Source organism: Syzygium oleosum, unplaced genomic scaffold, assembly GCF_021117445.2.
Source record: "Syzygium oleosum isolate NSW1041296 unplaced genomic scaffold, Sole_v2.1 Sole_v2.09, whole genome shotgun sequence".
Taxonomy (NCBI): domain Eukaryota; kingdom Viridiplantae; phylum Streptophyta; class Magnoliopsida; order Myrtales; family Myrtaceae; genus Syzygium; species Syzygium oleosum.
This window is the reverse complement of record NW_026607493.1, coordinates 8534826-8548417: the sequence shown is the minus strand read 5'-3', so window position 1 is coordinate 8548417 and position 13592 is coordinate 8534826. Positions and strand designations below refer to the sequence as shown.

Below are 13592 nucleotides of genomic sequence, written 5' to 3'. Positions count from 1 at the left end.
GTCCGGAAAACAGATTCCCGGAAAACACTTTCCCTGAAATAAACGTACCCTAAGTGTGTGATCATTTGTAGGGATAAATTGTCTAAAAAGTTCTAAACCTGTTATACGGCGGCCAATTTAATCTTAAACATTTTAATTGTGCCAATTTAGTCCTAAACCTTTTGACAATTTGCCAATTTTTAATCCTTTTGGCCAATTTTGATCGGTAATCACTAACGCGTCGGTCTAATCAGCGTCGATTATCCTACATGGCATAGATAGCGTTGACGTGGGCAATTTTTGCGATGGCGAGAGTCGGCTGATGACCTCACGGGCCTAGAGTTGGAAGAAAAAAGAAAAGAAGAAAAACTAATAAAAACTTTAGAAGTTTTTTTAAAAATTTATTCAAGTCAGCACTGTCATGTAAGACCGAAATAAGGGTTTGGAAATATTTTAGAAACCGAGACATCCCTTGACCCACGGTTTGGGAAATTTAAAGTGTATCGTAGAGACCAGAGTTAGAGATGGACGAATTAGCAGTGCGGTAGCCATGATCCGTGAAAAATTATCTTCGCATAGGATACGATACACCGTTGACTTCAACACTTGGAGTAGGATCCGGACTGCCTTTGGTGCTTTTCTGGGTTCGGAATAGATCGCTTCGTGCCTGTTTCGAGCGCCGAGGCTTGACCGTGCACTGCACGTGCATTATCTCCATCAGCCTACGGTCAGCAATATGGCCAATTGGCCATGGACATGGACAGCTCCACAAACAAAAAAATATGTGTACACGACAAATCGCAATTATTTCATCATTGCATTTCAGACCAGATTGACCTCCCCGCACTCACACACTCTATATCTTCTTTAAAGCTTAGTGTATCTGTAGACCCCAGAAAGAGAGAGAGAGAGAGAGAGGCGCCATTTTCTATTCCGGCCATTGATTCTCCGCTCCTTGCTTTTTCTCCTCCAAACTCCGCAGCTATGATCGCGGTATATGATGAAAGTGGAGGGCGCATGATCTAAAGACGATAGGCTCCACCGTCGTCGTCGTCGTCATCATCGTCGCTATCCATTATCCGATCCGAGTTCTCTTTTCTAAAAGGGAGGGTTTGGATATACGTTATGAATGGGTATAGTACATGTTCATAGCTCATCAGGGTGATAGCTCATCAGATTATCATCTGAATCGGATACGCCTTGCCTCTACATCTCAACCAATGTGTGCCTGGACGGAGTCGATGCCGATCCCATCTTCCGTGAAGCGACCAAAGCCGTTGCATCCATCATCGGCAGACCCGAGAATGTCAGTCTCTCTCTCTCTCTCTCTCTCTCTCTCTCTCTCTCTCTCTCTCTCTCTCTCTCTCTCTCTCTCATTATAGTCATAGAGCCGGTTAAATGAAGAGCGCCGATAATATTCCCGAGGTCATCTTGGGCCTTTTCTTGTCTGTCACTTATTTTTCATTGCATAGTACATGCTTTGGTTTACTTTCACTGCACAGATATAATAATTAGCCGAAATAATAAGCAATGAATTGCAGATGAGAATAGATGGGTCTCCACGCGAATACATGCACAGGAGGCAAAGTGGCCGTTGACAAAGTTGGAATTACACCATACGCACGTTACCCGCTGTATTAAATAAGGGATGCTGGAAATACTAAAACTGGTATAGAAAGCTAAGTTACTAGAATACTGCAACTAAGATTCCATAAGCAAGCTATTCCCAAACACCCAACAAAAATATTGTCACAAACATATCAAAAGAACTATCTAAGTTCAAAAGTTAGAGAATTTAAAAGGTGGAAAAAAAATTGATCAATGGTCACAAGATCTCGGATTGAAGCAGGCATAGAGTGTAGTCGTCGGATGGAAGATTCATGAACTACAAAGACTCTCTACCAAAAAGGCAGAAACAGATAAGAGAGCTTCCAGTTTAGTGGCTATTATCTAAAGAGAGAGACCCCTCTTGGAGTAGCCATATTTGTTTTATCCTCTCTTGAAAGTGACATTTTGCTAACTTTTTATGTTGACTTAACACTAATTAGAAGCACTATTAATACCCTAATCCTCTCTTTAATTACGATGCTTGAATCACACTTCAAAGTTTAATCAGTTCTCAAGAGTTTCAAGGTTGATATAGGGCAATTTCAATGGGGGAAGGTTGCGAGCACTAGTAGTATTTGATTAAAAATTACTAGACACGGTTTTTGGTTGGTAAATCAAAGAGAGATAATCCGCTCAAGAACTAGTACACCCGTGCCACATTTATCCCAAACTAATTTAAATGTCAAAAAATCTCAAACTCATACATACGTACCACATTTACCCCAAATTGGTGCACCTGTATCTCATTTACTGCCAAAAAATCTCAAATTTACCGCAATTTCGGGTAAATATGGTATAGGGATGCTAGTTTGGGTAAATGTGAATGGATGTACCTGTTTCAAGTTTTTTATGAGACTAAAATTAGTTTGGAGCAAGTATGGTATGGTCTACCGATTTGAAGTTGTTGATGGTATTAGCCCTAAATGTAATATGGGCGAAATAGCTCAAATTTTTTGGACATCAACAATCTCGTGTTGATACTATTAGCTGAATTTCTAGATGGAGATAGAGATGGAAGCTACGAGAACAGCTAAATCCACGGGGTTCCAGAAAAAAAGGACACCGAACAATTTTGGCCTCAATTTTCAAGTGTCACATAAAAAGACATCCATTTTTACTTTTATGTATTAATTTCCACACACTTGTTTTTGTTGGCCGTCTCCTTCATGTAGCGTTGTGATATTATAGTACGAAATACATTTTCGAAGCAATTCATGTTCAAGTAACTACTTGAGGGGAGTTTTAGGCCTTTTCATTTCTTACCTTCCTTTTCTACTCTCTATATGACACAACCTTATTGGCATTTGAATTGAAGTGTCGTGTAGTGTCATCGCTCCAAATGTAATGCACTTGATCGTGTTGATATCTGACTACATTCGATCAGTAAGTGTAACGCTGGGTGTACCGAGAGGCTTTACAAAACCTAGTTAATCAAAAGATGTGATAAGATAACGCATGCATGCTGTACTTAGCTTATTTAAATAGTAAATGTGATCATATAAATCTCCTTTTGCCTTGTTACCCTAAAATGGCTGTATTAAAGGCCGTAAAAGAATAGTAAAATGGACGTACAATTGGAAAATGAAACAATGGATGTTGGAAGAGGGAAAAGGATTGACACACATACGCCATTCGCATATGTAAAAACTCAAACCGAATTTACTAGTTTTTTCGCGATGGTGAACTATGTACCAAAGCTCTCTCTTGATTATGAATGCAACCCTGATGTTGGAAAGCCTTCTTGGCCGAAAACAAGGATAAACAACTTCAATCTATTAGATCAAATGTCCTCAAGTCTAGATCAAGAGACCACACATCACCCACAAGTGTCAGAAAAGTCCTAAACTTTTTGTATTTGTGTCAATTCAGTCCTAAACCTTTTGTCTTTGTGCCAATTCAGTTCTTCCAGCTAATTTTGATTGGATTTTGCTGACGTGGATGCCGACCGGCTTATGTGGCATCGTCGGCGATGATGTGAATAACTTTTAATAATATTTTAATATTTTTCGAATTTTTTAATATATTTTTCTTTTTTTTCTTTTCTTTTCTTTTTCTTTTCATTTCTTCTTCCTTTAGCGGCGACCGGCTGGAGGCCAAGGCCGGCGAGCTCACCAACCGCTAGCGAGGGTGGCCGCGAGGTCGTAGGCCGCGACCTTGCAGCCTCTGCTAGTGGCTGGGCGAGGCACGACCTCACCGGATTTGGTGAGGTCGGGTCTCGCCCATGGCCGGCAAGGCTCAACCCTCGCCAATGGCCGCGAGGGCAAAGGCCGCAACCTCGCGACCTCTAGCCTTTGGCCGGTCGCCGGTTTGGCGACTGGCTGGAGGAAGAGGGAGGGAAGGGAAAAAAAAAGAAAAAGAAAAAAATAATTAAAAATTCAAAAAAATATTAAAAATATTATTAAAGTTGTACATGTCAGCACCGGCCGGCTGGCGTTCGCGTCAGCAAAATCAGGCCAAAATTAGCCGAAAGAACTGAATTGGCACAAAAATAAAAGGTTTAGGATTGAATTGGCACCAAAAAAAGGTTTAGAACTCAATCGGCACCAATACAAAAGATTTAGGACTTTTTGGACATTTTTCCCCCCATGATGTGCATGCATCAGCTAGACACCAAGTTGCAAGTCTTTGAATCACCTCACTGGAGGTACATTCCTTGTCCATAACGTATTTTGCTGTACATGCTGCAAAAGATTAATCACATTTCTTCTTCAATATGATGTGATTCTGTGTATTTTCTGCAGTTTGTGATGGTCATATTGAAGGGTTCATTGGCCATATCATTTGGAGGCAGCAAAGAACCAGCTGCGTATGCGGAGATAATATCCATGGGAGGCATTGATTCACAAGTAAAGAAGAAGTTGATTGCCGCGCTTGGTAACATCTTACAAGAGAAGCTGTCCATCCCAAGGACTCGGTTCTTCCTCAAAGTCTATGACACGACCGTCGGACGTACAGTTTCCAAGTTATGAATCTAGAATTAGAGGTAAGCATGATTCCAGGGTAAAATCGGGAACCGAAGAATGGGAACTAGTGGAAATGGGTCCAATTTCAGGTTTTAGGATATGCAAGGTAGGTTTCAGGTTTCAAAAATTGGGAAATCGGTTCCAATGAGTAGGTTCCAGGTTCCATTTAAAACCCGAAACTTGGAATAAGTCTTTGTATTTTTCTTATTCTATGTCTTCGTGCAATCTTGCAGTATTCCATAGCGTCCAATGATGAATGTGTAATTTAGAACTACTAGGCTAAGCTTCCATTTTTGGCAATATCCATTAATGAAACTTTACATTGTCAATGTTTAATATTCTTCGTGTATTTAAAAATGAGCTGTGGTTAGTGAATTGTAACAATAAATAGTAATCATTAGAAGTGATAATTCACCGCAGTCGTTCAATTAATAATACAGGTGGAACTTGAATAGATCCTACAACCAACTCTGAACCTGTGTAGGTTCGAGATTCCAAAATATACATGGTAGGTTTCAAGTTTTAAAAATTTGGGAATCGATTCTAACAAGTTGGGTTGGGTCCAGATTTCAAGTGGAATTTAGACTGATCATAGAGCCGCGCACCCCTATTACGGATTAAGCCATTTGGAGGTTAACTTGGGGTGATTCTATCATTGTCTTACTTGGGTTTGGGAGTACTAACAAACTTCCATCTAGGAGGTACTTTTCCCCATAAAATAGTGTGCACTAGATCCAAGAACCAGAATTTGGACCCCTTAAAAATAATATAAAAACTTAGAGAGAGTTTGTTTTGCGGTAAATCAATTATCGAAAAGCATCTTCTTCATTTATTATAATTTAGCGACATTTAGAAAAGTGAGTCAACTGAGAGTATTTTCCGTGTAAAAAATTTTACACTTCGATTTTGAGTAAAGATGGACTCTTTGAAGATCGACAAATATCGAGAAAATTACCAAAAAAGTCATAAACCTATTGCACAGAGTCAATTCAATCCTAAACTTTTCAATTTGGTCAATTTAGTCATAAATCTTTTGACAATTTGCCAATGTAGTTCTTTCGCCCTAGTTTGGCCGGCAATCGTTGATGTGGACACTGGTCATTACATGTGACAAGGCTGTCAGTCGGTACTGACATGGATAATTTTTTGCATTTTTTCAATCTTTTTTCAATTTTTATAAACTTCTTGAACTAACCTGGTACCAGTGGAGGAAGAAGAAAAAAAGAAAGAAAAGAAAAAAGAAAAAAAATTTGAAATTTTTTTTAAACAATTACAAAAATCGCCCACGTCAGCGACGTTCGTGTTATGTAAGATAGCTGGGGTCCACATCAGTGATTTCCGATCAATTTTGGGTCAAAATACTATATTGATAAATTGTCAAAAAAGTTAGGCGATAGATGCTGGCGGCAGAGGTGGAAGCGATAAACACAAATCAATATCGATGGTGACATTGGGCAACAGTTGTCAGACCCCGAACATAATAAGAGAGAGATTAGGAAGGAGAAGAATGGTTTTTGTTTTTTTAACATTTTTCCCATCCATCAGAAATGGTTTTGAGAGTTTTTTGTTATTAAAAATTAAAAGCATTTTCTTAAAAGAGAAAAAGTCACAAAAAACTCAAACTATGTCAATTGTAATATATTTACTTCTTAACTTTTTTTTGTAACATCAAAAATCCTAAACTATGTTCATTGTGACATATTTACCTTAAAAATTTTCTTGTGACAAAAAAACTCACAAACGTATACTTATGTGACACATATACCCTCCGTCAAGGTTTCGTTAGATGATTTTTCAGCCAAAATGTTGTTTTTATTTCATTTAAGACACATGGGCGTCATGTCGACATTGTATGCTTTCTGGTGTCCATGTAAGTAGATTTTTAACGATTTTCATTTATAGGATTTTGACAGAGGATCACGCAGGTAAAAGTTTGCAATTTTTGGTGTCACTGAAAAAAGCTTATGGTAAATATGTCGGAGTGGGCATAATTTACGATTTTTGATGGCTTTTACCCCTCTTAGAAAATGGCAGTTTTCGGGAAAAAAAAGTTTGCGGTAACAAGTCTTAGATCTATACAATGTAAAGTGGCTCTCAATAGGTCTTTTTCACCTAATTTCTGTTTCCAACCATCATCCGCTTGGAGAAGTTGGTGACAAGGTAGATCACATCGAGATTCAATATTTCTAGTACAGTGATTGCAACTTTCTATGAGAGTTCAGTTCAAATACTCGTTTGGTGATAGATTTTTTTTTTGGTAAAAAATTTGGTGATAGATAGGGCCCGTTTGGTTCGGGTTTTCAAATGCAACTTGGGGGAATGCAAATACCTTTAGGTGAAAGCCACTTGGAGAAATGTAAGTGGTGTTTGGTAAAAAAAAATTTGTGAAGCTACTTTGGCCTAAGTAGTGTTTGGTAAATCTTTTTTTGCAAAGAGCTTTGGCAATTTTTAGTTTTAATATTCCGGTTTTGCCCCTATTACTGTTCATCTTCTTCACCGGCGAGGGCAGATCTGGCCGGCGAGGGTGGTCGGCGAAGCGCCGGCGAGGTTGCCCGACCCAGGCGACGGCCTCCTAGGGTCGGGCGACCGCCCAAGCGCCGTCGCCTGGGTCGCGCGCCTCAGGAGACGTCGGCCTGGGTCGCGCCCCAGGCGGCCGTCGCTCGGAGTCGCGCGACCCCGTGCGACGATCGCTCGAGGTCCCGCAACCCCAGCCGACGGCCGCCCGAGGTTGCGACCCAGCCGACCGTCGCCCGGGTCGCGTCCCGTGCCGAGGTCGCCGGAGGTGGCGCGACCCAGCCGACGCCGCTCGAGGTCGCCGGCCCGAGGTCGCGCGCCAGCCGACGTCGCCCGAGGTCACGAGACCCAGCCGACGTCGCCCGAGGTCGCGCGACCCAGCGACGGCGCCTGGGCGATTGCCCGACCCCAGGCGACGGCGCCTGGGCGATCGCTCGACCCCAGGCGACCGTCGCCTGGGTCGGGCGACCTCGCCGGCCCTTCACCGGCCAGATCCGCCCTCGCCGGCCACCCTCGCGGTGAAGAAGATGAACAGTAACAGGGGCAAAACCGGAATAAAGAAATTTGAGTGAGGGCAATTTGGGAAGGGAAAAATAGGCTTCAGCATTCCAAATGCTAACTTTCGGCTTTCCGTTCCCCAAATGCTGAACCAAACGGGGCCTTAATCGCTTGAAGTTGCAATTTAGGGTAAAAGCAACATTGCGAAGTCCACAGTACACATTGATGTCGTCAAGTCGTTGAAGCATCATGGAGAAAAAAATTGTCGAGGGACCAATTTAAATATCAGCTTAACTCTCTAAAAAATCCCAACTTTAGGTCTAATCTCAATTCTGCTTCTGGTTTTTGTTAAGTTTATAAAAAAAATCACAAACTTTTACTGTAATCCCAAATTTATTCCCGTGTCCAAAAATCGCCACTAGCTTCTTTAAAATTATCAATATCATGGCCAGTTAGAGGTTTATTATCATAACATAGGTCTTCATCAACACCATTACCTTCGAATGGAACAACACCAACCTTGTAATGTTGATTGTCCACATGAAGATACGCACCGTCTCCAATACTCAATAGGTTTCGGAACCAATACAGGAGAGATTTCATCACCCCCACCTCAATGCGATATACTTTTTATATAAATTTCCTAGCTTCTATATAAATTTTTTTTTAATTTTTTGGCATATATATTTGCATATCTAATCGGTTTTACAATATGGATTGGCATGGTTCTCTCTATGCTTAGCACACAAGAAAATCAATCCATAAATAAAGAAAGGTATGACAGAAAAGCATACCGACTAGCGATGTGAGACCTTAATTCTTGATCAGATTGGAGTGACAAGGATCTTTGCCCTTCCATCCCTTGAATGAATTGAATAAACAGAATGGCAGAGCTTTTGGTTATTTCACAGTGACAAAGATCCCGATGTCCCCTAAACCAATATGTGTTCTTTTCTTAATCATAAACATAATCTTGCAAAGTAAATAACTCATGTCCTATTAATTGATTCATCTTTCATCCCTCACATAGACATTCTATGATGTTTCGTTCCTAAACTACATTTTAGACGCTCAATCTATCAAACATGACTATGTCCATCCGTTTCTTATGGTGTTTATTGTTGCCGGAGACATTTCGGTGATGCAACGTTTCTTCTTCGATAATGGCACCTCGTCGCCTGTAATTGAAACTCTCAAGCTCCAATCTCCACCGTTCATAAACCCCGTAAGTTCGCTCTAAACAAAAATGGCCGAGGGCTTGTTGTTAAATACGTTCAAGGACAACCAATCCATCTATTATCTGGATAGTACCTCATTAATGGTTGCATTATGGTTTTAATTTGCCTAATGAATATAATAATTTAGCAGTAGTAAAGTTTATTATTCGAGATAGTATTTAAAAAAATATATATATATTGGTGGGGCCAGAAGGGGCAGGCCTTTGGGCCTTGGCTCGGGGGGCCTGGGGCGACGGGACCGGGAAGTCCTCCCCGGAAGGACAAAATCGACACTTCACTCTGGAAAACGATGGAATTGCGGGCCCAAGCTCAGAGGGTCACGGAGCAAAATGGCCAGTCATCCGAGGGTAGTTTCGGCATCTCGAGAAGCTCCGTGCTGGAAGAAAATCCACTTGGATAGCAGGAGGAGCAGAGAGTGAGGGTTTCGTTTCGTCGCCGGTGCGAAGAAGAAGAAGCAGGAGCAGCAGAAGACGAAGACGACGACGACGACGACGACGACGACATGCCTTGCTTGAACATCTCGACCAACGTCGCCCTCGACGGCGTCGACACCTCCGCCGTCCTCTCCGAGGCCACCTCCAGCGTCGCCAAGCTCATCGGCAAGCCCGAGGCGGTACGCTCTCTCTCTCCCTCCCTATCTTCTTCCCCGCTGCGCTCTCCTCGCTCTCTCATGTCCACATGAGACATAATCTCGTCCTTTCGTGTGATTATCCGCTCATGGGTGCGCTGCTCTGCGTTGAGCCCCCCTTCTTCCGATGGCCATCTTATCAGAGGGTTAAGCCTCCGGGCGTAACCGTCGAGACTAATAGGATCAGTGGGTGTGGGTTTTTTACCTGGAGATCTGCTCTTTGCAAATTTTTTGTTGCTCCTTCCGTCAACTGTTGGGTTCAGAGACTAGTTTTCTTGTCAAGGTTCTATTGTCTAAGGTTTCTGATTTGCTTCGGGATGTCTGGCTGACTAAATTGGTGTCCGGTCTTGATGTTTTGACTTTTTATGAGCTGAACTGACAACCCAAGTGTTTGAACGAGACCCTGAGCTTTTGATGCGATCCTCGCTCTGAATCATACGGAGTTCTTTTGATTAGGCTGCGCTTGGAATGTCCTAATTGATGGGAATGACTCGATTATTGGTGCATTAATGTACTGGCCGTTGAGCTCGCAGCTCGTACTTAGATGACCTCTGTCTCTACTGAATCGCACGAGGGTGGAGCTCCGGGGGTATCGTGGCAATTGAAAGCGCGCTTCCGCATATGGAAAATGCAGAAGTGCACTTAAAAAAGGGGATAATAACCTGTCATATGGCAAATGCAGCAACTAACTGTTTCACCTAAGCATTTGATAAGCAACCTTTCCAGATCTTTGTCTGTCGGACAGTGGTCTCCGATATACATCCTTAGACCGAAGAAAGTTTTACTCTTTTCTTGGGATGTTTATTGACCAAAGCTTATTCACTTATATTTTGATTATGTACCAAAATATGATGTATCATATCTATGTTCTGATATTGGTAGTTAAGAACATGAATCAAACTTATGTTTTGGATGTGGCAGTATGTGATGATTGTGTTGAAGGGGTCAGTCCCCATGGCTTTCGGCGGTACCGAGCAGCCTGCTGCCTATGGCGAGTTGGTGTCAATCGGCGGTCTGAACGCCGATGTGAACAAGAAGCTGAGCGCCGCGATCGCTTCGATCCTGGAGAGCAAGCTGTCCATCCCTAAGTCCCGATTCTTCCTGAAATTTTATGATACCAAGGCAAGTTGACCTTAACTTGATACATGTCGAAAAGATGCTAGTGCAATGCATTTTTTGTTTTCTTCTCATTGCATTCTTCTTAATTTGTTTAGGCCAATCAAAGCCAAGAATATGCACAGTGTTTGCATGCTTTACACCAGCACTAGATCATGTAATTAACTCCTTGGTATTATAAGTCAGTGAGCTTAGCACCATTAGCCTCTGTTTTATATCTCCTCCTCAGTCCAGTGGCAGATTTTACATATGCTTTCTCATTTGACAGGGTTCCTTCTTTGGATGGAATGGAACCACCTTCTGAGCTGTTGGCTGCTTTCGCCTCTGCGTTTACCATGTATTTCGGCCCTAAACTCTACTTCTAGGCCTGTTGCAAGTGTCTCTTTTTAGGTGACTCTGCAATTATCCCCCTATTTGCATGTTGCTAGGAAACATGGAATATCTTGAACTTTCATTATATGCCGTCATGTGGATGTGGAAGCATTCTATATGTTACTGCTGGCTTCTAGAGTGGGAAATATAAGTTGTGCAGAGTCTGTTGCCTGGGGGATTTGCTTGATGAGTAGTGGCAATCGGATGGTTTTGTGCATATTTAAGTAGTAAATGACTACGACCGCCCAAAAAGTAGTAATTCTGGTGCACTTAGTGAAGGATTGTAATGGGTTTGGTAGAAATTATGAAAATATTGGGAGGGGTTTTGATATGAGATACCAAACTCAATTCATTTACTCGCAACCTGTGTCAAATCCACCATAGTATCTTTAATGATCAGAGTATCTCATTTAAATGTTTGAGATAGCCATCTAAATTTACTGCAACAATTTCTTCGAAAACCTTTGCATTCATTGTGAACTGAGACCAGCTTTGAGTCAGTCACGGAAATTTCCAAAGTCCTCCCCTCCGCCGCATGTATTGCACGCCGATTCTCAAATCACCCCTTGGACCGTTGGACGTAGTTGTTTCCCAATTTAGCTCTACAAGTCTGTCTCAATTAGCTCCGGGCCTCATGGGATGTTGAAAAAGGTCATCTGTGGCGAGGGCATGGGCGAGGATGCGTGTTTCATGTGCCCTTTTCTCGCATCAAACAAGGCTCAATTTTACCTTTTCCGACCCTCTTCCCAGAAAGGCAAAGATCTTCTTGAGTCATCTCTCTCTCGTGCTCCATTGGCTCTGTCAAACCCGGGATGATGTTGCTGTTCAATGTTTTTCCCTAATCTCAGCAAAATAGGTTGTTTATTATTCCCTTTTCGAATGGGAGAGTTTGTTGCAGGTGAGCGGAGGTCGTGTCTATTTCTGTTTAACTCCCAAATGCCCTTCATTTGGCTTGAGAAAGGGTCCGCGCGAGTGCCGGGGGTGATGTTTTTTCATTGTCCGATGAGTTCTGAGCGTGATCGAGATAGATATAGAGTTCAAGGGGGGCAAATTGGGAAAAAAAAAAAGAAAAACGACACCCAGAGGTTACTTCGAGAAATCGGCGTGCAGGGGTCTTCGGAATTTTCTCTTTCGATCGATGTGATCTGTATGAATAACCATCAGATGCGCTATACCATCTGGGAAGGTTTCAGCCTCTAGAATAGCAAGATCGATCCCATTGTTCGGTAGAAATCACGTCTGGTCATTGTTACACTAGCACGTCATATTGAAACTTTTCAAGTTTGAAGGAAAACCAAACCCGAGAGTTATGTTGACAAACCATTCACGTACCTTTTCGACCTTAAGGAAGAAGCTTTTGAAGGTCAAACTAAGGAAGAAACTAGGTCAGACAGATGCATTATTGATTATTATAAACCGTGCGGTTTCAGAAGAGTGGTTCGTGGTTTCCTTTCGTTTCGGGGGCGATAGCAATGCGCCTCCCGCTTCGATGGCGATTGCCCAGCAAAAAACTCTATTTTTTCTCTGCCAGTGATTTACATAAACAAGTTAAGAGATCTGCACGAGTGTACGGTGGGTTGGGATGAATTAAGGAGGAAAAGTATCAAAAAAGTCCTAAACTTTTTGCATTGATGTCAATTTAGTCGTAAGCTTTTTTTTGGCGTCAATTTAGTCCTAAACATTTTATTTTTGTGCCAATTCAATTCTTCCGGCTAATTTTGGCCGGATATTGTTAACGTGGACGCCGGCCGGCCAGCTTACGTGGGACCGCCGGCGATGACGTGGACAACTTTTAATAATATTTTAATATTTTTCAATTTATTTTATTGTTTTAAAAAAAAATTTCTTTTTCTTTCTTTTTTTCTTACCCTTTCTTCTTCCTCCAGCCGATCGCCGGACCGGCGACTGGCAACCGGCTAGAGGCCAAGGCTGGTGAGCCTCGCCGGCCACTGGCAAGGCTGGCCCTTGCCAGCAACGAGGCAAGGCACGACCTCGCCGGATCTAGCGAGGTCGGGCCTCACCCATGGCCGGCGAGGCTCGACCCTCGCTAGATCCGGCGAGGGCTTGAGCCTCGCGTTGGGCGCCAGATCTGGCAAGGGCAAGCCTCGCCAGTCTAGCGCGAGGCTCAAGCCCTCGCTAGATGGCCACTAGGGCGGCCTCGAGCTAGGCTGGGTGAGGTGTCACCTCGTCGAATCTGGCGAGGTCGGGCCTCCCCCATGGCCGATGAGGCTCGACCCTCGCAAGATCCGGTGAGGGCGAACCTCGCCCAGACCAGCGCGAGGCTCGAGCCCTCACCGGATGGCAACGAGGGCGGCCTCGAGTAGGGCTGGGCAAGGCATGACCTCGTCGGATCTGGCGAGCTCGGGCCTCCCCCATCGCCGGTGAGGGTCGAGCCTCGCCGCCCTAGCCAGAGGCCGGCGGGGTTCGCCTGCTGGAGGAAGAAGAAAGGGTAAGAAAAAAAAATAAAAAGATAGAAAAATATTAAAATTTGTCCACGTTATCACCGGTGGTGTAACGTAGACCGGCCGACGTCTATGTCAGCAATATCCGGCCAAAATTAGTTAGAATGACTGAATTGACACCAAAAAAAGATTTAGGACTAAATTGGCACAAATGCAAAAGGTTTAGGACTTTTTTGACACTTTTCCTTAAATTAAGGTCCCCATGTTGAGTACG

At 43.0% G+C, this 13592-nt stretch overlaps 1 protein-coding gene across 2 annotated transcripts; it reads left to right on the top strand.

The window, feature by feature from the left end:
- Positions 1 to 9204: 9204 nt before the first annotated feature.
- On the top strand, positions 9205 to 11039 carry LOC115666694 (uncharacterized). 2 transcript variants are annotated; one of them, XM_030588374.2, is made up of 3 exons: positions 9205 to 9413; positions 10350 to 10550; positions 10813 to 11039. In XM_030588374.2, the coding sequence occupies exons 1-3, from the start codon at positions 9303 to 9305 to the stop codon at positions 10846 to 10848; spliced, it is 348 nt and encodes a 115-aa protein (XP_030444234.1). In that variant the 5' UTR covers positions 9205 to 9302; the 3' UTR covers positions 10849 to 11039. The 2 variants fall into 2 exon arrangements, with proteins under 2 accessions (XP_030444234.1, XP_056170922.1); XM_056314947.1 differs by lacking the exon at positions 10813 to 11039 and adding an exon at positions 10643 to 10696.
- The last annotated feature ends 2553 nt before the right edge of the window (positions 11040 to 13592 follow it).

Coding starts and splice junctions, on each gene's coding strand:
- LOC115666694 (XM_056314947.1), top strand. CDS start 9,303: ATGCCTTGCTTGAACATCTCGACCAACGTCGCCCTCGACGGCGTCGAC. Junction 9,414..10,349: donor TCATCGGCAAGCCCGAGGCG/GTACGCTCTCTC, acceptor TGGATGTGGCAG/TATGTGATGATTGTGTTGAA. Junction 10,551..10,642: donor TGAAATTTTATGATACCAAG/GCAAGTTGACCT, acceptor TAATTTGTTTAG/GCCAATCAAAGCCAAGAATA.